Genomic DNA, 25534 nt, shown 5'->3' with positions numbered 1-25534 from the left:
TGTGAGAAGCTGCTAGAAGCTTCCTCTATGCCTGACAGAGCCTATGCCAGCTGGCTCCAAGACAGACCCACCACTGGCCAAGGCTGAGCCCATCAGTGATGGTGGTAGCACCTCTGGGATGGCATATTTAACAAGGGGTTGGGTGGGGATCTGTGCAACAGCAACTGCAGCCAGAGAGAGGAGTGAGAATATGTGAGCGAAGCAGCCCTGCAGCCCCCCAGGCCAGTGCAGGAGGAGTTCCAGGTACCAGGGCAGAGATTCCTCTGCAGCCCATGGTGAAGCCCATGGTGAGGCAGGCTGTACCTCTGCAGCCCATGGAGGTTAATGGTGGAGCAGATCTCCACCTGCAGCCTGTGGAGGACCCCATGCTGGAGCAGAGGGATGCACCTGAAGGAGGCTGTGACCTCATGGGAAGCCCACAGTGGAGCAGGCTCCAGGTAGGACCTGTGGGCCCATGGAGACAGGAGCATACGCTAGAGCGGGTTTGCTGGCAGGACTTGTGGGGGACCCATGCTGGAGCAGTTTGCGGGAATGACTCACATTAGAGAAGTTTGTGGAGAACTGTCTCCCACGGGAAGGACCCCTTGCTGGAGCACAGGGAAAGTGTGAGAAGCCCTCCCCCTGAGGAGGAAGGAGCAGCAGAGACAATGTGTGAAGAACTAACCACAACCCATTCCCTGTTCCCCCGTGCCTCTTGCAGGGAGGAGGTAGGGAAAAATCAGGAGTGAAGTTAAGCTTGAGATGGGAGGGGTGGGGGGAAGGTCTGTTAAGATTTGGTTTTATTTCTTTTATTTTTTATTGATTGGTAATAAATTTAATTTCCCCAAGTCAAGCCTATTTTGCCCGCAACAGTAATTGCTGAGTGATCTCCCTGTCCTTATCTCAACCCACAAGCCTTTCGTTATGCTTTCTTTACCCTGTCCATTTGAGGAGGGGAAGTGACAGAGCAGCTTTGGTGGACACCTGGCATTCAGCCAGGGTCAACCCACCACACCATGTTATTCCTTCCTCTAGCAAACATGATTTTCAGAATTTTTGTTGTGATTCCAGCATATTCCCGCTAACTACTTACCTTGCAGTCCTCAGATCCTGATTCTTCCACCTTTTGAAGTTCTTCTAACAAAGGCAATATACTAGCACTGTATATATTCCACCAGCAGGCAAGAAATGACAGTTGATGAAAAGATCCAGAGGTGGTGCTGTCCTGCATCACTCTTTTTGTTTCAAGGTTGTATTTGTAGTTCCAGGGCTTTGTCGCTCCCAAGAAGTGAACAACTTTGGCATCTCTACCAAAACTGTAGAGATTAAATATACAGGTCTATGGATTAAATAGTTTGGGGTTTTTTAGCCTGTATAAACCACTAAAGAAACATGCCTACTTTCACTGGTGAGATGATTTTGACATTTTGCAACAGCAAATTCAATATGAGAATATATATTCATATTTTTTTCTGTCTTATTAGTTTAGGGTATCTCATTTAGCATACAGAAAACAAAAGGCTGCATTGCCATTTGCTTCCAGCTGCTGATTCTAGTAGAAAAGTTCATGAAAGAAACTGACAGGCTCATGCAGTACCATTTCCAGTCCTCCTGCATACTCTGTTCACACACAAATAAATACCACTTGAAACACTGAATCAACAAAATTGGTTATTACTGATCCCATATTAAAAATTACTCATAAATACATCATCCTAAGTTTACCTTTCAGTAAGTGTTTTGTGCAACTGGAACAGTAATTTATGACACCCTAAATCCAACTTGCCTTCTGACAGAAAAGTTTCTCTAACTGCATTGTCTGAAGTCATATTTACTAGCACAAATTTTCTTTCATGGAAGAAACTAAGAAATGGTTTACAAAATTTAAAACCAAAACCCAACTGTTTCCCACAGAACTGAGTGGAAAAGAAGAGAACAATTTTCAAAGTAAAGCTGTCAGTACCTAATACAGAAGTAATCTACATCTTTTCAAACATGAGAAAAGCTTCTCTGAAACAACATACAAGACAGTGTAGACGACTCTGGGACTCTCTCTGTGTTCAGATGTAAGGCATTCATATTGCATTTAAGCTTCTACCACATGATTTTTACATATAAAAATGACTACTGTAATTTATAATCAACAAATACATCATTATTATTTTCTCTTAGAATGTTTGTAACAAGCTACAAAGGTTTACAGTCAGTCAGTGTTATACTTACTGATTGAAAGCAGGAATGTAGGTGTATACAGCACTGCTGCTCAAGTTATAGAGGAAAGGTAAGTGTTTGCCAATATCGGCTGTTGCCCAGTTGCTGAAGAAACTATTCAACAAGCCTTGATCACCTCCTAAAGAACATATTAAACAGAATTACCATAATTATGCATACACTCAAACGTATGTCAAAATTTAACATCCAAGGATGGAAGTGAGACTGGTGTGTTCATGGGACTGTAACTTGGACTTGACAATACGGCCATGTGAGCAGGAACAAGTGAGTAATACCTGATCCACTCCGATGCAAGTTCAGTGTAAATGGAGTCCTATTGTAATATATGAAGAAAGGAGTAGGAAAGGGTTTTGGTGTCCCTCAGAGCAGAAGACTGAAGATCAGCTGTATTTTTCTCTCCTAAACCAGACAGCAAAATTAAAACCTACTGAGCAAGACTCAGACACAATGTCCCTTCATTGCCCTCTTCTGGGAAGTATAGTCCACAATAAGGCAATGGGTCTTAAGTACAGTGTAAGAGGCAAAGGCCTGCACCTTACATTTCTGTGGGGACACAATTACATAAAGCCCAAAGAACTCCTGCCTTCCTCTAATCTGCCTGATAGCATAGAAGTTATGGAAAAACAGCTTACTGACAGGGAATCTAATGTTTTGCCTTTCAGCCCTTATGCCTTGCCCCTTACCATCAAAGCTGCCATGTTCAGCAGCAAACCGCAGCAGTAGGTTGTAAGTTTTCAAAGAAGGTCGGAACACAAATACACCACTATTAAAGCAGTCAGGCCAACCAGAATCAGGAGCTGCTGAAAACTCTTCTCGATCAAACAATTCATCAACGTTGCAAAGCACCTTAGAGACAGCAGGAAATAAGAAAAATTGTTAGAGGAAAAGTTTTTCTAGAACGTGAATTGCTAAACCAGTACTAATATGGTAAGCTGCTAGTTTGGCCATAGCTTGCAGAGCATAAAAGCAGTGGCAATGCAAAATATGCTAGAGGTCAGAACCTGTATAATAAGGCAACATTAATTGTGGTTCCCCATAATTTCTCTGATAAAAGTACAAAGCCTGTGAAATTATTTCATGAACCTCAGAGACCCTCCAGAAGGTCCCTTTAAATATTACAACGTATCATGAAAACACACAATTTCCTTCTTGTTTAGCTCATCCTTCCCATAGTCCATTATTCTCAGTAACTGCAACAGAGCTGAATGAAAGCTGGGAATCCAAATAATCTGAGTTAGCAACAGACTGACTAAAGGGGTAGCAGAAAAACTGTCTTGTTACTAGTTTTCCAACTGAGTCAACCTCAGAGGTTTGATTTGTTCCACTACGTTGTGAAGCTTAAAAACCAAAGCCAAGTAATCAGGTTAAAGCCCAGATCACTTTCAAAGTTGGTGGAAAGCAAGCTGTGCAGTCGCTGAAAGTCTGGACCCCACCCACAACTGAGCCACTAAAAAAAGCAGGAGAAGAAAACTTCTTTTAGGAGAAAGATTTTGTCATTGAATTTAAATAAAAAACAAGCAGTTGCCTTCCTCGTCTAATGTAAAGCAGGAAATCATAAGCCTCACGGCCTCACCCCCTGAGAACAACAACTTACTTTGGTTTCTAATTAAAATACAACCCTATTAAATTAAAATGCATCCCAGTGTTCCAAAGTGAGCCATGTATGTGCAGGAGAAAGCTGACATGATTGTTCTTGCAAAAATTATGGCCATTTTTATCTCTATACCTCTAAAAAATGTAAAGAAAAAGGTAATTAATTTTTCTGCGTGCCCCCCCCCCCCCATTTTAAAACTGGCTTGCCTTCCTGACCAGAATAAGTCCAAACAAAAGTATATGAGATTTATTTTAAACATCTGTCAGAAGCCCATACACAGAGTGAGTTTATGCTCTCTTTTGAGGATGGTCCTGAGTGTAGTCTCAAAACAGGATTTATTTCTATTCAGCCTGAAAAACTGTGAGCATTGCCAAAACATGCCAGCTGGAGCTCCTGTGACCACCAGCAAATCCGGTCAACTCATAAGCCAGCAGGCTGCTTGACAAGGAAGTATCCAACACTCAAAGTACATCTTTAAGACAGACATAAATGTTTCCATGGCTCCTGCTCTACTCACCAAAGTGTCTGCATCCATGAAGACACATTTGCTATAATGAGTAAGTGTCCAACAGTGAAGCTTAGTGAAGGTTACACCCAGTTCTGGCCTCTGCATCAGAGCCAAACGGACTGAGTCAGCACTGTCAAGTGCATCTACTTTGATTACTTCATCAAATACGCTGCGAAGGACAGACCTACCAGAGCATGCAGTGGAGAGAAAGAAGGGAATGTAGAGAGGTTCATCAGAGTTCAATTCTGGCATGAAAACAGTGACACACAGCACCACATTTATTACGACAACAACAAAGGCTAGATTGATCGGTTAGAATGAGAAGTCAGAAGCAACAAGTCCTTGTAAACCACCTGAAGTGACAACTATCAATCAGGACATAAACCATCACCTCTTCTGCTACGGGGCCAGCACAACTCAGAAATGACAGGTGCTGTATTGGAGGAGAAATCAATCCTTCCTTTAGTTACTTAATCTCCTATAGAAACAACAGCAGAAATTAAAGTGGCTTTCAACCTGCATAATTGATTCTAAAGAAGACACCCTACTGTGTTCCCTGTGCATTGCACAGGATGCGGCACACACTGCCAGCGCACTCATCTGCACCTGTTATGCCCAAGTAAACCCAGCTTCAAAACTGCACCTTTTAAAACAGGCAATATATACTTCCTCATTACTACAAATCACCTCAAAAGAGACTTTTAGGAAGAAAACTTTTTTCTGTGCTTATCTTTCATGGGAATTTACAGGTCATACCAAAGTTAGTAATTTTCCTTCCAGAAACAAGAAAAAAAGTCTCTTAAACACAGCTTATTTATTTACCTTACACTATTAGCCACAAAGTCCTGGATGTCATACAAACAACAGGAGAAGAAAAGACTGTGCTGATTATCTGGATTTCAGAGTCATTAGCTTTTGCCTGACTGATCTTCAAGGGTCAGGAGTCAACTAGTAATGAACCAAGAGCAGGTACAGGTTTTCAGAAGCATAGTTCAGTGATGCACTTTTTTTAAAATGCTATCCCTGATTAAAAATTAAAAAGGTTTTTCCCCACGCTGAATGGGGATGAAAAAACTGACGAACTCAGTATCCACTCAGATGTCAAATGTATACAGTGTTCCCTCAGGAAAGTGTTCTGACAAAATCCATACTTTAAAAAGCCTGTAATAACACATTTCTCCCATTTTTTCTGTGATTAGATGTGTAAAATATGTTTCTTGAGCCAGATGCATTGCAAATACTTTCACATGAGATACAGAAATCAGGAGCTTGCACATGTCCTAGGCTAAAGCAGAACTAAGAGTTTAAGTAGCTATGGCATGTCAGGTTCCTTTTAACACGGAACACAGTCCTCCAAATAACAGGGCTTGAATTCAACAGGTCTAATGAGATTTCTGTACATGCAATTCTGTAGTGCCTGTAAAATCACAGCCCAAATTAGAAAATTATTTTAAAAAAGCAGCAAAATAATTTCTCATCATGATAGCCGTGCACCAATATTTTAAGATCAGTCAGTCACCTGAAACTGAGCCCCTAAGGTTTTTAGAGTTCTGATGTCACAAGTGGTTATGTATCTTACCTCCTTCTAAAAGAGAAAAACTTGCAGAAAAAACCCAGTAGTGCCTTTATTTTAGCTCAAAAGCAAGACACTAAAACTTTCAGTTTATATTCCCAGTTATGGACTTAAGACAACTTCCAGCCACAAGCTCTACTTCTGCAATGAATTCTCATGAGCCTTACAATCTTATCATAGATGTTATTTGGGACTCATCTCAGAAATCATTAGCCAAGGGGAAACTTCCAGACATAATGCTGTGAAATCCACAGGAATCCTACTAAAATCTTTCATGCTGTTGTTTATTTTCCATAATATCAACCTCTAAAAATACATTAATACTTACCTCATCCCACTGGAAACCTCTGGAGTAATTAGTACTGCCAGTTTTCTAGATGTTGTATGGTTCCTCAATGACTGTCCGAGAACCAAAGCACCTTGACAGTACACATCATCAGTAGCAAGGGTCACAAAGGCTTGGTCCGTTACTGTGAGAAAAATTCAGAAGAGTCACTTTACAACTTTAACATAAGCTCTTTTGGCAGGTTCCTTCCTACAGGCTGCAGCTTATAATAACCTGCAGCTCCTGTGATAAGCTCTTTTCTCTCCCAAACTCCCCCAGAAGACACAACTGAATAGAAAATCCAGTGAATGTGACTGCATTCTGAATGTTTCTGAATTTATTTTTTGTTTGCCTGACTTACATAATAACAAGTATAAAGTTTTTGGACTAGCCTTAAACTAATAATTGCCTGAAACTTATTGCCTAAAAATAATGTCATCCAAAAAGCTGATCTGTAATATTTAGATTAATTCACATAGTATAATACAACCAATAAAGAAAATGTTCCTGTTTATACAGTGCCAAAAGCTAAGGAAAAACCCAAGATGTTAAGTACTAGCCAGAAATATCCTTCTTTCCGTAACCTCCTGACTCCAACCAACAGGTATCATTGTTTGCTCTGTCCTTTTTATACTGAAGTAACTGGTTCTGGCTGAACAAATGCAGAGAAATTGCTACTGAGATTGGTACACCTCCCAGAAGCTAAGGATCCCTACCTCAAGTAACTCCAGGAAAATCAGGAATCTCATTGTCAAGAAACACATGGGGGAAAAAGTTACAATAAAAAAATAAAGCAAGCTACTCTCCTGCACAACAGGAGACATAACGTATTGTGTAGAGATACCAGTCCTGTGGCAGTATCACCAGGGACTGCTTCTTCAGCTCTGCCCTCTGACAGAACCACCGTTATTGGGGGTCTCCTGGAGAGAGCCAGAACCTATGATTCAGCAAGGTGAACACCCTCCTTGGAGCAGGAGGAAGACCTCAGTGTTTTAGGCTGCAAAATTAAGCAGAACAAGGTGAGTGGGTCACACAGCGGAGGGGAATTCCACTAAGGTCTCCAGAGTGTCAGTAAACACTTGTGTTGAAATACTTGTTTAAAGCCACTGTCATCTTAAGCGACAAGCAATTATGTTAAATAAATTAAAACAAGCAAACAACAGCAACAACATAAACACCCTGTCATACAGTTTCCAGGCTCCGTGTGAGACTCTAGGAAAGAATCTCACACGACTAGTTGCAGAGAACCCAACAAATGACCTCACGGCTGCCTCTGCCAGAGGCTGCCAAAATGAATGAGTTCAAACCTCTAACCTAACATCAAGGTATGCAATGAAGTATGGTTGGTGCTGGTGACAAGCTCTCAGGTACTGAGTATCTTCATTTTTCATGTCCTCCAAACCCAGAGCAAAGCACAGATTCACTGGTGCACTGTCTTCTTCCCCTTTTTTTTGCCCACTCATCTCCAGACAGTCCTGAATTCTCATCCAGCAATTCAAATCAGCGTTTGCTGATGTTGCAACAGATCCCTGCACCTCAGAAGAATGCCAGTAGTGCTAAACTTGACCAAAACCCCCTGAATCATCCATCCAAGCTTAAAATAGCTTGCAGATCCTTCAGCTAAGCAAACTCCAATAGCATTTTTTTTATCACAATTTCCAGACAAAGCAATGAAAAAAGGAGCTTTCAAATCTCCTGTTACAACAACAGCTCTAGCAAGTTATGGGTGTTCCAGAAAACAATAAGGAGTTGCTTACATGGAGTGGTTTAAAAGGACAGCTGTGCAAGTAAACAGCTCTTACTGCAATTTTCCAGAAGGTTGAACGAATAAATATAAGCATACATAAAAAACAATAATAAAAATAAAAAACCACTGAAGGCTACTTTAGCAATAAAATTATTCTGAAAAGACACAAAGAGTCAGGAAAGAAAAGCACTTTTGTGTCAGGCAACATCTTTAGCCAAACAAAGGTAATAAAACAACTACTGAGAGGAATGTGGGAGGTACGTTAATACAAGAAGCACACTGTGAAATGAGTGGGAGTTTAAATCTTAAAATACTGTTTTAAATAACAACCACAAAGCTGAACACATAATCTTATTGCTTCTGCAAATTCTTTTAGCTACAGAAGCTGAATCTTTACTTAAGTAATACACATAAAAATACACAAGCTGCCCATCAAATAGTTCAGCAAGCTGGTATGGCAAATTATCACATGCTACACATGCTTTCATGCCCTGTACCTCTGGGGCAAAAGTTGTGGTCACAACCACAAGGAAGACAACTACGGAGCAAATACAGCTTCTAAGAAACTCTTGCCCATAGCTCACACAAAAAATAAACCAATTGCTTGTTTTGAGAATCAGATGTGGGATACATATTATGGCCTTCTTAATAGAGTGAATCATTACAGAGATAATGAAATAGATAATCAAACTAGTGACTGAAACCATGCAACATTAAAATATTCCTGGTGCAAAGACAGAGGCACGTCCTAGCTATTTTAAAGTTGTAGAGGGGCATCACTAATCCATTCAGGATCCATAGGGGGGTTAAACCCAAAAGATTTTGCCATTACTTGTTCTTTCATCTAACCTGTGTTTTCAAGGAAGAGGTGTTTCTTGACTTGCCTTGTTTATAATCTTCCTTGGAACACTGTCCCTATAAGTAAATATTTTATTTTTGTAACTGAATACTAAGGATCAGATTTTCATTTCACCTTGTGAAAGTAAACCATTTACCTGAAAATTCCCATTTAACTGAAATCAAGGACAATGTTGCGTTAAAACCAACGTACACAGGATTTCACTCACTGACTTTAAGCTGCAATCTAAGGTTTGATCTTTTAAGTTTGAAAGTTTGAAGGCCAAAGTTGTAGCTATTTAAAATTCATTGCAACTGGATTTTTCTTTTTTTTTCTTTTTTTTTTCCTTAAGTGTCAAGTACATCATTACACATAACTTTCAAGTCTTTGTGGTGAATGATAATAGGATTTTTCATGGAAAACACCCAGTGTGAACAGTATTAAGTTTTCAAGCAAATTGTTTTCAAGCTGTGGAACCTATGGCTAATTCTCAGTGAATTATGAGAAAAGTGTATGATTAAGAATCACATTAAAACCATGTGGTATGAATTTATAAATCTGCTCTTTTCTCTTGGCTGGATTACCACACAGCACCTGAAGATGCAAATTTAAAAATCATTACCATCAGCAGTGGCTCCTCAGTTTTAATACCTAATGATAGTTTCTTAGAACACACCAAGGATTTTCAAGCAAGTAACTGCCAAGTTATTTTAGAGCCTGCTCTACAGCTACAGACAGCAACAAAGAAAAGACAAAAGTGAATTGCTACAGTCAGGCTGATTTTATGTGAAACTTGTTAATTTTTTAGCCAAGATCACCAACTTCTTATGCTAATTACTCATAGCAGTAGTACCTGTGACACTGCCAGAGGCAAAATTCTTTAACAGGCCTGAAAACTGGTCAGAGGGCAGCTAAAGGCCTTACTTGGAATCCGCACCAGCAAGTGGACGGGGTGGTGCTGCACACTTTGATGTTCAAAGAAAGAGAGGGAATGAACAAACACCAGGTACCCACTGGGAATTAGGAGTGCCTTATATTAACAAGCACTGAATGAACCACGTGCCTGCTAGCTTTAAGGCAAGTTTAAGTAATAATCCACTAGAGACAGCTTTTAAAACATACTTTGGTCTTTCTTCTAATAGACAGAGAAAGGATAAACATGCTCTAGGTGCGGCTCCTAGAGTAACAACTCAAATTTGCTAGGTTCCCCGCTCCAAATTGCAACAGGAGACCAGAGACTCATATGCTACAAATTTCCTACAAGCATACTCTAAATAACATATTGCTATCTTATGCATAAAAACAAGAGTAGATAAATGAATAGCTATAAGCCTCCAACAGACTGGTTAGGTCTCCAGTATGTACTGCCATTCATACTAACCAACGCCGTATGACTGCTTGCTCAAATTCCTCCCTAGTACCATCTGTTGCTCTTCTGTCACCTCCCCCTTTCTACTTCAGACACAATCTGTAGGATGGGCAGGCTGCAGTCTGGACCTGTGCCCACTGAGCCCAAAGCGCCTTTCTGAAATCCCATGCGACAATGACATTAACCCAGCCTCAGCTCACAGCAATTTCGAACAACAATTTTGTTGCTCCCCCTCTCACATGTAGGTCTCTACGAATCCTCCCCCAGAAGCATGTCTCAGTGTTAGACTACTGTAAAAATAAAGTGACAGGCCTCATTACTCTGACCAAGCACAACCATATCAGAAGCACCTGGAACAGAAAGCTCTGCTCCAGCTGACACCCACAACCTTAAAAGCAGTCAAGAAGTATCTTGTTCTAAGTAGGTAAAATGAATAATGATGTCAGACAATAAGCTATGTCAGACCACCATCAGCAATTTTTATGTAAGTTTTCAGCAAAGAGGCAGTTCTTGCCCTGGTAAACAAATGACACCTGGCAATTTTAATTCCCATGCCACTTCAGGCTGGGTCCAACAGTAGAAATACTTACATTACTGGCGAAGGCGGCACAACCAACACTTTACACAGACCTTTTTAAGACAGAATATAAATTGACATTTGATGGGCATGCAGTATTTCTCTTGGTCTAGTCTAATGGAGTTCTGCCTAACCCAAAACCAGATTCTCTCATATCCTTTATTATAACAATACCGAATCTTAGTAGACGGGATTACAACTGTTACCTTGGAAGGCTACAGAAAGAGGACTTGTTTCTCATTCAGTGTAGCTTTCACTGTGTATCTTTCAGTTACGAACAGTTACATTCTGCTTCAAGACCCTACAATTTTATTATTGAATAGCTAGTAAGCGATCCTTACAAAAAATCAAATGCAGTAATATTTTAATACACAAATAAGCATAATACATAGCACCCAAAACTAGTCTCCAAATAGTAATATACCAGTTTGAAAAAAAACATAGTAATAATTGTTTCAGCAATCCAGAGACAGCACAGATGACTTCATATGTTTGGGTAGGTGTTTCAGTATTTCACCTTCTTAAAAAAAAAACAAAACCAAAACACAACCAAAAAAACCCCCCAAAACAAACCCAAACCAATCAACCAACCAACACCGCAGTCCTCTGACCCTTTAATTTGCAGGTCCCCTTTCTGCATCTTCCCCCAGTGCTGAGGTGCCACATAGGTGAATTCAAACTGGGGATCCTCCCGGCCAAATGCCCAAGAAAGATGTGTTCGTGACATCTTCCAAATGGCTCAAGAAACCCCACCTGGGGGCGGGGGGCTGCTGCTCAACTTCTTCCTCAGTTTTGAGCGTCAGGAAACGGAACGGTACCCGCACCCACCCTGTGCGGTCAGCCCTGGCTGGGGGGCTCCTCTGGGCGTTAAGGATAAGTGAGTAGCGGCGGTACCGGTGCTATGTAAGGAGGGATGCAGGACAGCTTCCCTGCCTGCCTCAGCCCGAGGGAGCCCTGCCCGCCCCGCCGGGAAAGCGCAGGCAGGCCCGGGCAGGCCAGCCCGTACCTACGGGCAGAACGCACCGATGAGTCCAGCTCTTTCATTGCACCGGCCGGGCAGTTTAAACCCTCATCCGAGACGGCTGCTGACAGCACAGCACTCCGCTGGTAACGAAGCCGCGGAGACCCTCGCCCGCACGGGGCTGCGAGGCGGGAGAGGCCCCGGGGGCAGCGGCCCGGCCCGGCCGCCACGCGCGACGGCGGCCCCCGCGGCAGAGCCCAGCGGCCGGGCCGCGGTACTCACCGGACATCCTGCGGCGGCGGCGGGGGCGGGCAGGGGCACGGCCCGCCGCCCCGGCCCGCGGCGCCCACCTCTGCCGCCGCCTCACCTGCTCGCTGCCGGCCCGCTAAATCGCGGAATGGGATTAGCCTCCTTCCTGCTGAAGGCTGCGGGAGGTGAGTTACACTCGCAGGGACTCCTGCGCAGCAGCGGAGAAACGGCATTAGCCGCAGGGACCGCTTGGGGTGGTTGGCACGACCCACCCCACTCTCCCCTCCGCGTTCCCGGCGCTGACTTTAGTTCAAGGGGGGGCAGCCTCCTCTCGCCCCCCGCCCCGCCGTGCCCCCCGCAGCGCCCCGCTCCCCCGGCAGCGCAGCACCAACGCTCGGCCCCGCCACCTGCCCGCTTGCTCCCGGCCCGCCGGCGCCTCCTGTCGGCTCGGCGCGGCACTCCCGCCCCCCGGGCCGCCCCGCGGCAGCGCCCAGCCCGCCCGCTCGGCGCTGGCGGGCCCTGAGCGCCTCCCGTGGTGGCGGGGGCTGGAGGGGGGCGTCGCCTCCTCCTCTCCCGTCCCGTCTTGTCCCGTCCCGTCCCGTCCCTTGCGCACTGCTCTCGGTGAGCTTCAGCGGGGCCTCCGGAGATCCTCCCTCAGGCGTCCCCTCTCGGGCCGTCCGCCCGGCAGGCTGCTCGAGCGCTGCCCGGGGGCGCTGGGGAAGGAGAGGGGCCCCCTCGCCCAGCCGCTGCCGTTTCCGGGCTCCCGGTGCGCGGTGGTTCAGGCGGCGCTGGAGGGAGGAGCGGTCCCTGCGGGAGGGACGGAGGGGCGCCCGGCCCGCCGGCGGCGCGGGGGGTCACGGCGTCGGGCTGACAAACGGGGGGTCGTGGGGGCCGCGCCCCGCCGCCCGCGAGCCTCCCGCACCCCGCGCGCCTCCGCCGCGACGGCCTCACCGCCGCGCGCGCGCTGCGCTGCAGGAGCGGAGAGGGATAAAGATAAGCCGGGGGAGGCTGCCCTGCAGCCCTTTGAGGCAAAAAACATCAACGCCTTTGATGGTGAGGACGGCAGAGTGTGGAAAAACCATCTTGAAGCATGAGTACGGTGCCTCCAGGGCGGCCTCATTACCCCGAAACTTGGGATTGACCGTGGGTTAGGGGGGTCCACCCCTTACCTCCTCCGGAGCCCTCGTAACCGCTGCAGACACACGCAGTCTGATACTTGTGACCCAGATAAATCAATGTTTTCAGAGAGCCTGTGCTACTCGGAGGGCTAAATGTGTTTCCAGAGCCGCATGTATCGGTGCACAGGCGTTCACCAGCGTGGTTTTGCCACTACCTTGGAAGCGACTGTACACGGCATTCAGCCGCGCAGTGTCTCTGCGGGGCACGCCTGGGCTGACCTGGCTCGGCCGAGGCATTTTTGCATCAGGCTGCCCTGTGAACCTCAGGAATTACTTAGCAGAGGACAACAATTTAAGGCAGTGTGCCACCAAACAGAATGCACATACCACTCAACTATTTCAGCCTTTATTTCCAACAACTTGCAAGTGATTGGTGTTGCCACTCCAAAGCTGCAGCATTTGTCCTCTCACACACTGGGAAAAGCCTAGAGGTCTGCTGGAGAAGAGGATGCCTTTGCTCTGGCAGTGGCGAGGTATTTAAGGAGGGAAGGACATAAACGCACAGGAAATCAAACTTTACTTGTCCCGCAGAAACAAAATTCTCGGGACATGTGTTAGTCATCTGCTTATATAGACAGATCAACTAAACAATATGCTTATGAGTAGGAAGTTCCCTGTTGCAGATAATTTCACACTAGCAGATCTATTTCAGTTGGGGGACTCTATAATCAACAAAAGCATTTGGTTGGTAATAAAAGTGACATCTACATTTAATAATTTTCTTTTTTACTTGTGTGCCAGCAACTTTTTTACGGTATAGAATAGAATTCAAATGTCAGAGCCAATAATGCAAGCTAGATTTCTGATGGTCTAACATCCAGTTTATTTTCCTTCATTCCTGTCCAGATTTAAATACCTTAGAGCTTCCCTACATAATCCCTCAGTTATCTGAAATAATAATAAAAAATATTCTTAGAGTAATTAAAAAAATATTATTGTCATTATCCTAGTTAAAAGGGAAATTCATACTGAAAAGTGTGCCTGCACTCATATGTTGATGTAATTAGACCAAAGACCTTCAGAAGGTTAAACACTTGGGTGGGTGGGGTTTAGTAGTTCAGGTTAATGGATTTTGTTCAAATTCACCATAAAAACATCTGCTTTTTGGCTAGTAATTTTAACACAAGAAATATTTTTGAAAATACTGTGAACAAATATAAATAAATTGTAGTAATATTTCAAAAGCAAAAATGTTAATAATGCACATAGATCCTTCTCTGGACAATGCTCCTGAAAAAAAATAATTCTTAAGCTGTTTTCTTTTTTTCCCCTGAAGTCTTTAATTTGAAGCATTTCTTTCTCTTCCCTAGTGGGACATAGATGAATTTGTATATAAAAGTTGTCAGTCGGCATATGTCCCAGAAAGTAACAAACAAAACAAACAAAACTCAGATCACCTTAGATAAAACACAGCATGAGTTTATTGAAACTTGTCAAGAGAAAGAAACAAAATACCTATTTTCATTGTAAAACAAAAAAATGAAGTGGTAACTACAAAACACTTAACATTTCATTAGTCGAAACTTTATGTCTACCTGGCAAAATATATCTCAATCTGTTTTAACTGTTAACATGGCAAATTAGTATTTTCTAAGAAATATCAAATGTCCTTGAAAACTATTTAAAAAATATGTTCTCATTCATAAGTTGCAAGTGATAACCATTTCATTTGTGTGTTATCAAGATGTTAAGATATTTCCATATTTAAATTGTTGTACGTTGTCATTGCTTATTTTCAGGATCAAAATAAAGATTGTGGTAATCTCCTCAGCAACCAATATATATCCATTTAAAGCATAATTTAGATAGAATAGTGTTTTATTTTATGAAAAGAGTACTTGTTCAGATTCCATCTTTCTCTCAACAATTTAATAAACACAAAGTCATGTTTGCCTCCATCTACATGGAATTTCAGTAAGAAAAAGCATGCTTCACATAAAAGATGAAGATAAAACACACAGATTTCCTCTATGCTTTAAAGAGTTAGCTAAAATGTCTGTGTTGCAGGATTATGTCAGTAAACTACTAGTTCTGCCAGCTTTTGGCTGCATTTCATTAATTTGCTAATATTTTGGTTCAGTTAGCTATATGAAGACAGAGACTGGAGAAGTGTTAGGTTTTGTTGATAGGTCTGTCTACATAAGGACATTTGTTAGCATGGCAAGGTTGATCAGGAACAAGGGAAAAAGGTGAAACAGCCTTGCTAGCAAAACTGTATTAACCATACCTCCACATATGTATGAAGTTTAAAAGTTGGTGTAACATAGATTTTATAGAACAAAGTGTCATGGGCTCATTCTAAATCATTCAGAAAACTTTGTACCTATTTCCCCTTTACAGAAATTATGAATGATACATTTCTTAAAAAAAAAAAAAAAAAAAAAAAGCCTGCCAGATTATTGCCTTTAAAGGCTTCTAAAGCAGGGCCTAAGTTCAAGAAGAGAAACAATATTTATGTGAAATTCCAGTTCCTGAGAAAAGCCAAACACATTTCAGTAATAAATAAATAAATAAATAAACCAGCATGTGTTCCTCTAATTTTTATTTTTTTTTAAACAGTGGTTTGTCAATGTACGTATTCTTTTCATGCTATATTTTCAAATTAAGAATTGATTTTCCATCTATAGCTCCTTTAACTTTGCTAGAATTCAGACATAAATACAAAGTAAAGGCATTACAACTTTTAATCCTTTATACAACTTCAAATTTTCCTTAACCATTATAAACAATACAGAAATATACTTAAGAAACCCAATACGTATGAATGGAAACAGCGATTTCTTTACTCCTATTTTATCAGAAGGATTAAGTATTTTGGCTAATTTTGAAAGCAGGAAAAAAATTGTGCAGTAACACAAATGCTCACAAACCAAAATTTTTCAAATTTTAGCTTATATTAAACTTGATTTTTTTGTTGCTTAAAATAACTTCTGAATCAAAATGTGTTTCTAGCCTTTATGAATGCAGGTTGGATAGTTCAATAAAATCCCTTTACATTTTAAGCACATCTTCAATGACATAAAGCTCAAGGTGCAAGGGTGACATCAGGTAAAAGAGAGCAGGATTTCAGTGTCTCAACATAACGTTCTTTAGAGGGAGATTTTCTTTTGTCAGAATGATAAAATAGAACAAAATTGTTGGGTCTGTGGGCTGAATGTCACCAACAAAAGGAGTCTGTCATCAGAGGGCCACTCTTCTTTCAGTGGTTTATACTGTATCCCCACCTGAAAAATGAAGATCGAACATTCAGTATTTTCACCACAGATGCTCTTTGCCAGCTTTCCTGTTTTTTTTTTTTTTTCTCCAGTCCTTTTGAGGCAGCAGATGGGAACCTCTCACCCCCAGAGACATACAGACAGAATTCCCTGTTTGTCTCACTCTCCATTTCCAAAGGGCTATAGGATCCCTGACCTGATGCTTTGGCTACACTCCAGCCATAGAAACAGAGAAAAGTAAGTGACTTTCAGGACCCTGAGGGCACACACAGCCTTGGCAGCCCTGACCAGCCTCCCCTAGAGCATCCTGGGCTGTGCTCTGGCTGCATCTCCCCAGTGTTGCTCTGCCCAAGCATTCCCCTGGCATCCGGGCAGCAACAGCTGCCCTGGAGCCCACCATGGCACCCCCAGACTGAGGCTCTCTGCAGTGCCAGGGGATCCCAGATCTCTCAGAAATGCCTGTGAAGATTCTCCACACACCTGTGTTTCGCTCGTGTCTTAGTCGTTATTCCCATTATGGAACAAATAATGCAAATTAAAGTTTTAAATTGACCTCTATGACAGCTAAGGGCCAGGGCCAGGCTGTTCCCGAAGAGCCGAGAGCCAAGGGCAGCCGCAGGGGAGCCTGAGCTGTTGCCTCCCCAGTGGTGGGAAGGTGATGGCAAATGGGCCCCATGGATGGGCCAGCCATCACCAAATGAAGGCAAGCCAACTAGCCCAGCCCAAGGGTGAGCCAGGAAACAGCCTTCCCTCCAGGCGCACAGCCGGGGCAGGTGTGTGGGGATGCATGTGGGAATGTGGCGCAGGCTGGGGCAGGAGGCCCACCTAGACCAGAACTGAAATGGGGGCCCTGGCCAGAGGGTACTTGAGGTGCCCCAGGCGAGGCTGACCTGGGCCATGCAGGCTGGTTTCCAGGCACAGAGCCACAACAGTCAGTCACCTCTGTGGTGGCAGAGTCCTCATGTTGTGTAATTTCCTTCGTAAAGTGACATACATCCATCTTCTGGGCATGTTATGTCTTCCTATACTTGTCCTTGATGAAGAATATTAATTACCACTACCTCTTACAGACCAGTGAGGTTGTTCAGGATGAGATTTTCAAATGCCCTCATCCCTGACCTATTTCTTCCCTGACTGAAATTGTTTGTAAAATTCCCATCTACTTCAGCACTAAATCAGCTTGCAAAGTGGGAAATTGATTTGGTCTTACCTTGTGGTTTGAAACAAAGTTTCTTGTTCTTGTAAGCAGAGTAGGCCGCTATCGATCCCACAACTAATATTACAAAGGCAGAAATTATAGGAGATGTAACTCCAGCTATTAGTCCTGAATCTGTGAAAAAAGAGAGGTTTTCTTTAGGGACACCAAAAGGGTTTGACTTAAGCATATGCTCTAATAAGGGGTGCTTTTGCCAAACTGTGCGAATTGTTTGGTGAAACACTGGAAATTCATTAAAAAGAATTAAGCAGAAGACTAGAAATTATTACGTTACAGCTAGTGTGAAAATGGTGTCTTAAAGCCTCATTTAGTATATGTACTACTTTTATAAGGCTAACATTTTCTTACTATTCTATGATGATCAGAAACTAACTACAAAATAGTTTGTTTACTATACCCGTGTTTCCACCATGATTGAAATGATGCTCCTCTTCTCCTGGAATAGAGAGTGAACTTTAATCAATAAGTGTTTTTCATCTTGTTTTGAGAACAAAGTCTTTTACTCAGCAAAGTGTGACAGAGGGTGAAAGGGGGTGGCTTGGCAGGACTGTGATGGAGGAGCTCCCCTCCCAGTCCCCACTGACAGCTGTGCTGGCCCAAGGAATAACCATCCATCCTCTCAACGACTTGTTTTTGGAGAAGAATATTATCTTCTAAAAAAAGGATAATGCTTAGCAGTCTACATCAAGCTGATATCACAGGGAATGGGAGGCCAGTATACTCTGGCTGTTCTCTACTGCCAGACAAACAGATGATTTATCAATAATTCAAGCCAAGATCATAGGCCCAGTGCATCTACTTTCAGATCTCAGCAGAAGCCCCTTGCTTTGTGACTGTCCTAATGGAATTCAAAGCAATAAATCCTGCAGGGTTTGGGCATATGCCAGAATGCTACAAAGTGGTTGGGAATATGTTTCACATTTGAGCTTCAGGCTCAAAGCCATGGTTTGTGGAGAAGGATATGTAATCTAAATAAAAATAGCAGAGTCTTGTCCTATACCTTCAGTGACAAACATTACTGCTAAAGCAAAACCAGCCAGCTCCAAGTTACAAATATTAGGAAGAAGCTGCAAGGAGAACTGGCAAATACAACCTGTTATGTGTGGTGGTAAAGGCTTCCCATCAAGGAGATCTGAGTCATCAAAACCTCCTGCAAGATAAATATTAGGATTTATGTGGCAAAATTATCTGAACAACGGTAACCCCTTCAGCTCCCTTGTCCAGTTTTTTGTAATGTTCTAGGCAAGGGTGAGAGACCTTTGAAATCCCAGCTTCGATGTGGTGGATGGGTCAGGTGTCTTGCACTGAGCAGTCACCTATTCAAATTCACCTGGAAGCTGGAGTACTAAAACTGTTGGAGTCTACCTGTTCTGCATCTGTATTGGCACCTGTGGGATGTGTGGGCTTGGGCTTTCAGTAGCACAAATCCTTATATAATATGAACAGCTCAAACCCCAGCAGTTCCTAGAGCAGGAAGCCAGTGGGTCCATTCCAGGAAAGACTCCAGAAGGACTTGCCCACAGCTTACCGCTACAATCACACCAGAAGTAAATATGGGATACGTGGTGGCAGCTGGGATAGATGTGCCATTTGCAATTTATTTCAGTGGGTGTCTGGGACCACACCCAAAAGCAGTACAGGCTTACCTCTGTGTCCCCTGTCCCACCTGTTATACACCCCAGGGCCATCTCAGATGCACATCTCAGTATGGATTTGAACACAGGCTTATCCATGCCCTGTGGCTAGATGTCACATTTGAACCTTAGCATGATTCAGTGTATACATACCCAGAATGAAAAGGCAAACAAGAGGAGTGTTAGTCTCATGCCATTTAGAAGTCAACATCCCACACTGTGGGCAGACAGAAAATCTTTATGGTACCAACACTAAAACTCAGAAAATCTTTCCAGGTGCTGGGTCAGGAACAGTGATTACAAAAGGGAGATGGAGGGAAGGGATGATAAAAACCATTAATAAAGAAATAAGAGAGTGAACTATTCAAAATATCTGCTCTGAACAGCTCATAGTGCTAGATATTCACAAGACAAAATATTCTTACCAGAATTACTATAGCTTCCCGGTCGTGGTGGAAGAGGTGGGTATAAAGGTTTCCTTGAGATATCACCTATTGATAATTAATATTGTTAGGTGGTTGAACTGAGAGCTGTACATAAAGAGTATGATAACCTGAGATTTTATACCTATCTCTAATTTGTCCTCCGGTGAATTAAAAAAAGGATTGTGTGTGAGAGAAGAATTCACAAAAATGTTGAGTGGAAATATTCAACGTGTTTCTGGCAACTACTAACATTGTTTAATGCTGACAGCTGGGAAGCGCAGTGTGTTACTCTGGGTGTCAGTGGGGCAGTTATGCAGAGCCATCAGAGAAGCTGGTGTTCTGGGCTGGACAGGTGGCAACAGGTTATTTCTGTGCCATCAGCAGGTATTAATAAGATCTGCAGATTAGTTTCATCTGACAGAGGCTGAATTTATTTAATGCATGATGAATTTTCTGCTCTTGAACAGTGCAAAATGAACTCAGACTTCAGCTTTTTTGTTTAGGACTTTGTGCTGGTATTTGACCATATTTTTTGCCAAAGTATTAGAAATAGATGCATTGGATAGGGCCAGAGCTCTGATGACTAATAGCAGTTTCCAAACTACCCATACAGTGCTGGAGTAGCAAGAGCTGACTCAGGTCAAAACCTGCCAAAGCTAACGTCCAGGGCTGTTGCTCTGTCTGTATGGAGTAGGCCCCCTCTTGCTGTCCTTTCTTCAACCAATTCAGTCGCAAATTTAACTCATTAAAAATTTGCAGGAATGGAACAATTAGTACAGGCAGGAAGAAATGGCAATATAAACATGGGAATTCTAAACAAAATTAGATAGATTAGCTTTACAAAGTGTGGACTAACATGTCATTCAAACATAGGCATGAAATGCCACAGGGGAACCTGGAAATGTGGAAAGCCCTAGAAATAGGAAAGAATGATATAAAGGTGTGATTCTCTATGACTGAAACACAGGTAAACCACACCACTGAGACTGGAGTCACATTTCAGAGATTCTATACAATGGGCTGAGAAGTATTTTTTCTTTTGTGTACCCTTGATTCAAGTGGATTTCTAATGCTTTGATTCAATACTACTTGCATTTTAAATAATTTCAGTGTATAAGAACCATTCTAGAATACTTCACATCCTTGGTATGCCTCTAAACACACTAAACAATATGTGGTGCAAAAATTCCCAAAGTCAAGGATTTTATACATCTACACAGCTCAGCACAGTACTGTGCATACTTCCTAGGTCAAGTCTGGATATTATAGAAATACGTGGAAGTTACATCATGTTACAACAGCTTGGCTGCTTCAAGCTCAAGCTGTATTACGTCCATCAGTGCTCACCCCTGAAACCTTCCTGCTTTCTTGATTTGTGACCAGTAGAGCTACAACAAGCTCACACCTCTCTCTACCCACTGCTACCTCTGATTCCTAATCTTAGGCAGACTTATTTTTGGTAGCTGAAGAAACTACTGCCATCACCTGTTGTTTTCAGCCTTCTGCCAGAGGCCACCACCCTGAACCATGGCAACTGAATGGGCAGTGCATCCTCTGCCCAGCCAAGCCTGTGGTAGCATGGCCTGGTAATGTAAACCACAGTTGACTTTAGCTTGCACAGGCAGGCCAGCCTGCAAGTCCTGTAGCTGGGAACCAGACACAGCCCATCCTGCTGTCCCCACTCTGCACGATGGCCTTTGGCAAAAGGGCTGCATGTACAGGGCTTGTAATGACTCCCATTACCAAAGTTCCTCCTGCAGTCTTGAAATCTCTTTTCAAAGATTAGGTAGACTTCAGAAAAAGGCTACTGAAAAAACCCATTATATTTGAGAAAAGAAGAGAGTACTCACCCCCACCAAGAGCATCTCCTAAATGCAGATCATTGTCTAAAAATGCAAAGGAGGAAGATTAGAGAAGTGAGTTACACACAATTACTGAGGGATGATAGAAAATGTAAAACTGAATGTTTGACAAGCAACTTTTTCAGGTCAGTCCCACACATTCAAATAAGGTATTACACTTTTCTTGAAAACTCTTATAGAATGTAATATTTGCCCACAGAGTAACTGACATATCATTATATGATATTTTCTACTCTGAATACAGAAGATTTTTTCCTGCTTTAAATAAGCCCAGAATAAATCTCACAGTGCAATCAAGATCAATACCTTTTCAATATAACTGTAAGTACATAAATAAAATTATCTATGTTAAAATATATCTATTTTTACAATATACTTATTTGTTAAAATTTATGCCTATGGTTAAAACTGGTATATGCATGTTTGGCATAAGTGTAATTTGTTGAACTATAAAAACTGAATACCTATTTCAAGAACAAATGCTGGGAAGTAAGAAACCTACTTGTGCAGAGAGACTGAATCAACTAATTTATGTAAGGGTCATCATGACATAAAAATTTTTGCTTCAAGCAATCATATGCGCCTGTCTGAGGTCGGGTGACAGTCTGCTTTGCTTTGGCTGAGCTATAAAGGTTTTAAAATATACTTTAATGTCTGCATGTGCATGTTACACAGTGAATCAACAAACTACAACCATTCTGCCAGCACTGTACACGTGTCTTGCTGTACCTGGTATGGAATTTCCATTCAATAATTTGTCCATGAGCTGCAGACGCATAAACAAGAGGAACTCCATTTCTAGCATGCAGGTGTAGGTATGAGTATGTGAGTGGTATTTTAGGGTGTGTATGGAATGATGGTGAGTTCTGAAAGGTCGCTGAGTAATAGGCAGAAATACATTAGATGGATGTCTTAGCTCCAAGAATCCCTTTCTTGCTCCTTATAAATGTGGAGTGCTAGAATGAATCAGAAGAAAAGGGACAGCAAATTCTACCTAAATTTTGATATCTATGCTTATTGCCACAGAAATTAGAGAGATGCTCCATTACATATATGTTCTTTTCATTATAATTGTTTCAGAATTCCCAAAACCTAGGAAAATCCATCCAAATGCACCACCATACAGAACTCTGCCTTCTCATGTTCTTCATATCTAGAGGGATTGGGAAGCTGCTTTTGTACAAAATCTAGTCTTATTTGTATAACAACTCAGAAATCTTTTGATGTAACCAGGAAATATGGTATGAAAATAATCAAATTCATATTGCATGACTTGGCTTGTTCATGTCAGGTGTTGGTCCTGTTGGTGTCTGGCCAGCAGAAAGTTGCATTTCAAAAATACCTTTACCTGTCAAACACTAACACTGTAAGAAGCAATAAATTGCAAACCGGATTCAATTCATTATCAAGATGAAGAATCCAGGTAAAAGGCAGGGTTCCACTCTGGAGGGCTCATGCAGAGATTTGTTGCAGAAATACTAAGGTTGGTATGAATGAAATACAAATGGAAATGCATGTGTCTGTAGGGACCAGAAAAACCAGCAGAGCAAAGGGTTAAAAGAACAGACAATAAAGCTCACCGTCCCCAGCAGTAAAGTTGAGGAATGTGTTCTTACCACTCGGCCTACACTCTGATAAGATGACAGCACAGATGACTTGTCAGCAGAGGAAAAGCAGAAGGACGCTTTAAAGGAAAAGGTTGCAGCCTACCATCTATTCCACTACTTTTCCTGTTTGCCCACCCAGAAAATAGACTGTAGGCATAATCTGTGTACCCCAAAAAAGCAAAAGCAGATAGTCTCTGGCAGCAACCTGACCAGAGAAGCTGAAGTAAGAAGCAAGATTATGAGGCAAAGGACCTCTCCATAATAGCTGATGACTCCTAAAGGGCAGAAAAGGTCTGTACATAAACTAGCTTGTCATTTCTGATCAAGAAGAACCACAGAGACAGGATAAGGACTCGGTAGCTGGCATACCTTGTCCTGTGTCGCACATGATGCTCACCAGACCACCTAAGCACACACATCTTGGTGCTCCTGAGTATGTGCGTTTGAGCAGATGGCTGAATTACATCAATGGCAGGATGAATGTGAATGGGTAAAATCAACTTATTTAGAGATTTTGTAAATAAACATCACCATCCATTAAATTTTGTGTTGAATTTTGTTAAACCAGATAGGAGGTGCCTACAGGAGAGCTTCAACTCCAGCAGAGGTGTGTGGGAAGGGATGCCCAGAGGACATAACCTGTATAGTAGTTGACCTCAGCTGAACCAAAATCATCATCTCAGCCAACCTCATTTCTCAATGATGCTGGCTGCATAAGACATAGAGAAAACCCTGAGGTTAAGATGAAACATTAGGCACACGCTAGGACATACTCTTGTATCATCTTTCTGTACTTTCCAAATCTGGTAAATGATTTTGAATACTGCTTTTTTAAAATTAGTTTTAATTGCCTTTAAACTCCTGGGAATCCTCTGCAGTGCTGAAAGAAATTCCAAAATGGTTTGGAAAACATAGAGTTCTTAATTCTCAAAAATTAATGAAGTTGATTCAGGTAGGGCAGATAATCATCTGACAGTCATATATCTAACAGTTTTAGGAGTCTCTAAAAAACAAATTCCTTTCATCTGACTGAGGCAGCTTCGCTGTAGATATTGGCATCCCCAGGTTACCCTTAAAACATGACGTGAGAACAGAGTTTTTTAGGGCATAATTCAAGTAACCTACTTGAAATATCTATATTAGGATGAGAGCAAATACACATTTAGAGTCATATGAACCATCTCCCTAGACATGCTGATTTATCTCCACTGACTTTAAAGGAATTCAGGACAGTTAGCTAAATGAGGGCAGTGGCTTAGCAGTACTTTACAACAGACACTTCTAATCCAGACCAAACACAGATTTGCTTTGCAAAATGAAGTGGGAAGGAAGAATGCAACCATTAATAGGATTTAGCAGATACCACATTCATGAAATGCTGCCCCTGTTTGTTCAAAGAGTGGGCCAGGGAATCATATGTAACTGCTTTCATGTACCTAAAGATTTATTGCAATGTTTATCCAGAAAAAGACTGAATGTTGTGTGTGCTAATGTTATCCAGCATTTCCTGATCCAAGCATTTTGTTGATGGCCAGAAATTTCTTTCAGTGTAGATTAGTTGAAAAATCTCTATGTTATTATAAAATGTTCCATCATAAATGCATGTGTGGTTTTGTTGTTGGTTGTATTTCGGGTTTTTTTCAGCAATGACCAGTGTTCATTGGAAATCATCATTTGTCATCCTCAGGACTACAGCTAAAACCTTTTGGTTCTTTGCTGTTCAGAGCTTTTTTTTTACTTTCTGACACAATCAGTACTAGATAGTATTAAATAAATATATGGGGAAAAGAAAGAATACCCAAATTCCTTGTGGTTCTTTTCCAAGTCTGTTATCAATCATCACGAATATTTATGTTAAAAGAAAAGATAATGGGGAAAAAAAAAAGTAAAGAAACAGTTACCCATTTTTAGCAACAGTTACACGTTGCTATACTCCTCAGGGAGTTCAGTACAGGCTAGAAAAGCGTGAAGATCTTCAGGAAATAAAATGCCATCACTGGCCAGTCATGCTCAAAAGCCTTATTGAAAGTAGTAAAGACATGTAACTGTTAATTGTCCAAAGAACACTTTACATACAGAAGACAACTAGTATTCACACAAATGATCTCATCTACGGTACATTGGCGAGTATGATCAAGAATTCCATGGGAGACAGTTTCTACATGTCTAAAGTCAGTTACGACCTGTTTTCATTACTCACTCAGTACAGGCCTTGTCGGTCTTCTGATCACTGTAGGCTTCCTGGTAATTATGTCATCTGTGGGAACCAATGGCACACCAATAAATAACAGCTTAAATGTTTTCAACTTAACAGAAGAAGTTATCTGCAAATCTAAAGAGCTGCATTCAGTAAGTTTTTATGTATCAACAGCAGAAGCTAAAAATGAAGTGATATATTTTCAAAGCCTTGTTTGTTTTTAGAAAAATTTTAAGTTTATGACAGAA

At 42.0% G+C, this 25534-nt stretch overlaps 2 protein-coding genes across 5 annotated transcripts in view; both read right to left on the bottom strand.

Annotated features, from left to right (window-relative positions):
- GYG2 (glycogenin 2) overlaps positions 1 to 12559 on the bottom strand; it is a 33870-nt gene extending 21311 nt beyond the window's left edge. The window contains 7 exon segments of the mRNA XM_080374671.1: positions 1073 to 1295; positions 2203 to 2329; positions 2895 to 3057; positions 4323 to 4497; positions 6215 to 6356; positions 11986 to 11999; positions 12001 to 12559. Coding sequence (XP_080230797.1) covers positions 1073 to 1295; positions 2203 to 2329; positions 2895 to 3057; positions 4323 to 4497; positions 6215 to 6356; positions 11986 to 11999; positions 12001 to 12185 — 1029 coding nt within the window. The 5' untranslated portion in view covers positions 12186 to 12559.
- Positions 12560 to 12704: 145 nt separating this feature from the next.
- The window catches only part of XG (Xg glycoprotein (Xg blood group)), a 30257-nt gene continuing 17427 nt past the window's right edge, over positions 12705 to 25534 (bottom strand). The window contains exons 3-8 of one of the 4 annotated variants that reach the window (XM_080374674.1): positions 25290 to 25346; positions 21471 to 21506; positions 19621 to 19686; positions 18655 to 18711; positions 17959 to 17997; positions 12705 to 17675 (exon numbers count right to left, since the gene is read on the bottom strand). In XM_080374674.1, the coding sequence (XP_080230800.1) occupies positions 17521 to 17675; positions 17959 to 17997; positions 18655 to 18711; positions 19621 to 19686; positions 21471 to 21506; positions 25290 to 25346 (410 nt within the window). In that variant the 3' untranslated portion in view covers positions 12705 to 17520. Of the gene's footprint in view, positions 25347 to 25534 lie in introns of all 4 variants that reach the window. The other 3 variants (XR_013925920.1, XR_013925919.1, XR_013925918.1) reach the window with 3 other exon arrangements.

Source organism: Falco punctatus (assembly GCF_963210335.1).
Source record: "Falco punctatus genome assembly, chromosome: 2".
Lineage (NCBI taxonomy): Eukaryota > Metazoa > Chordata > Aves > Falconiformes > Falconidae > Falco > Falco punctatus.
Note: the sequence above shows the minus strand (reverse complement) of the source record. Positions and strands in the feature narration are given on the sequence as shown.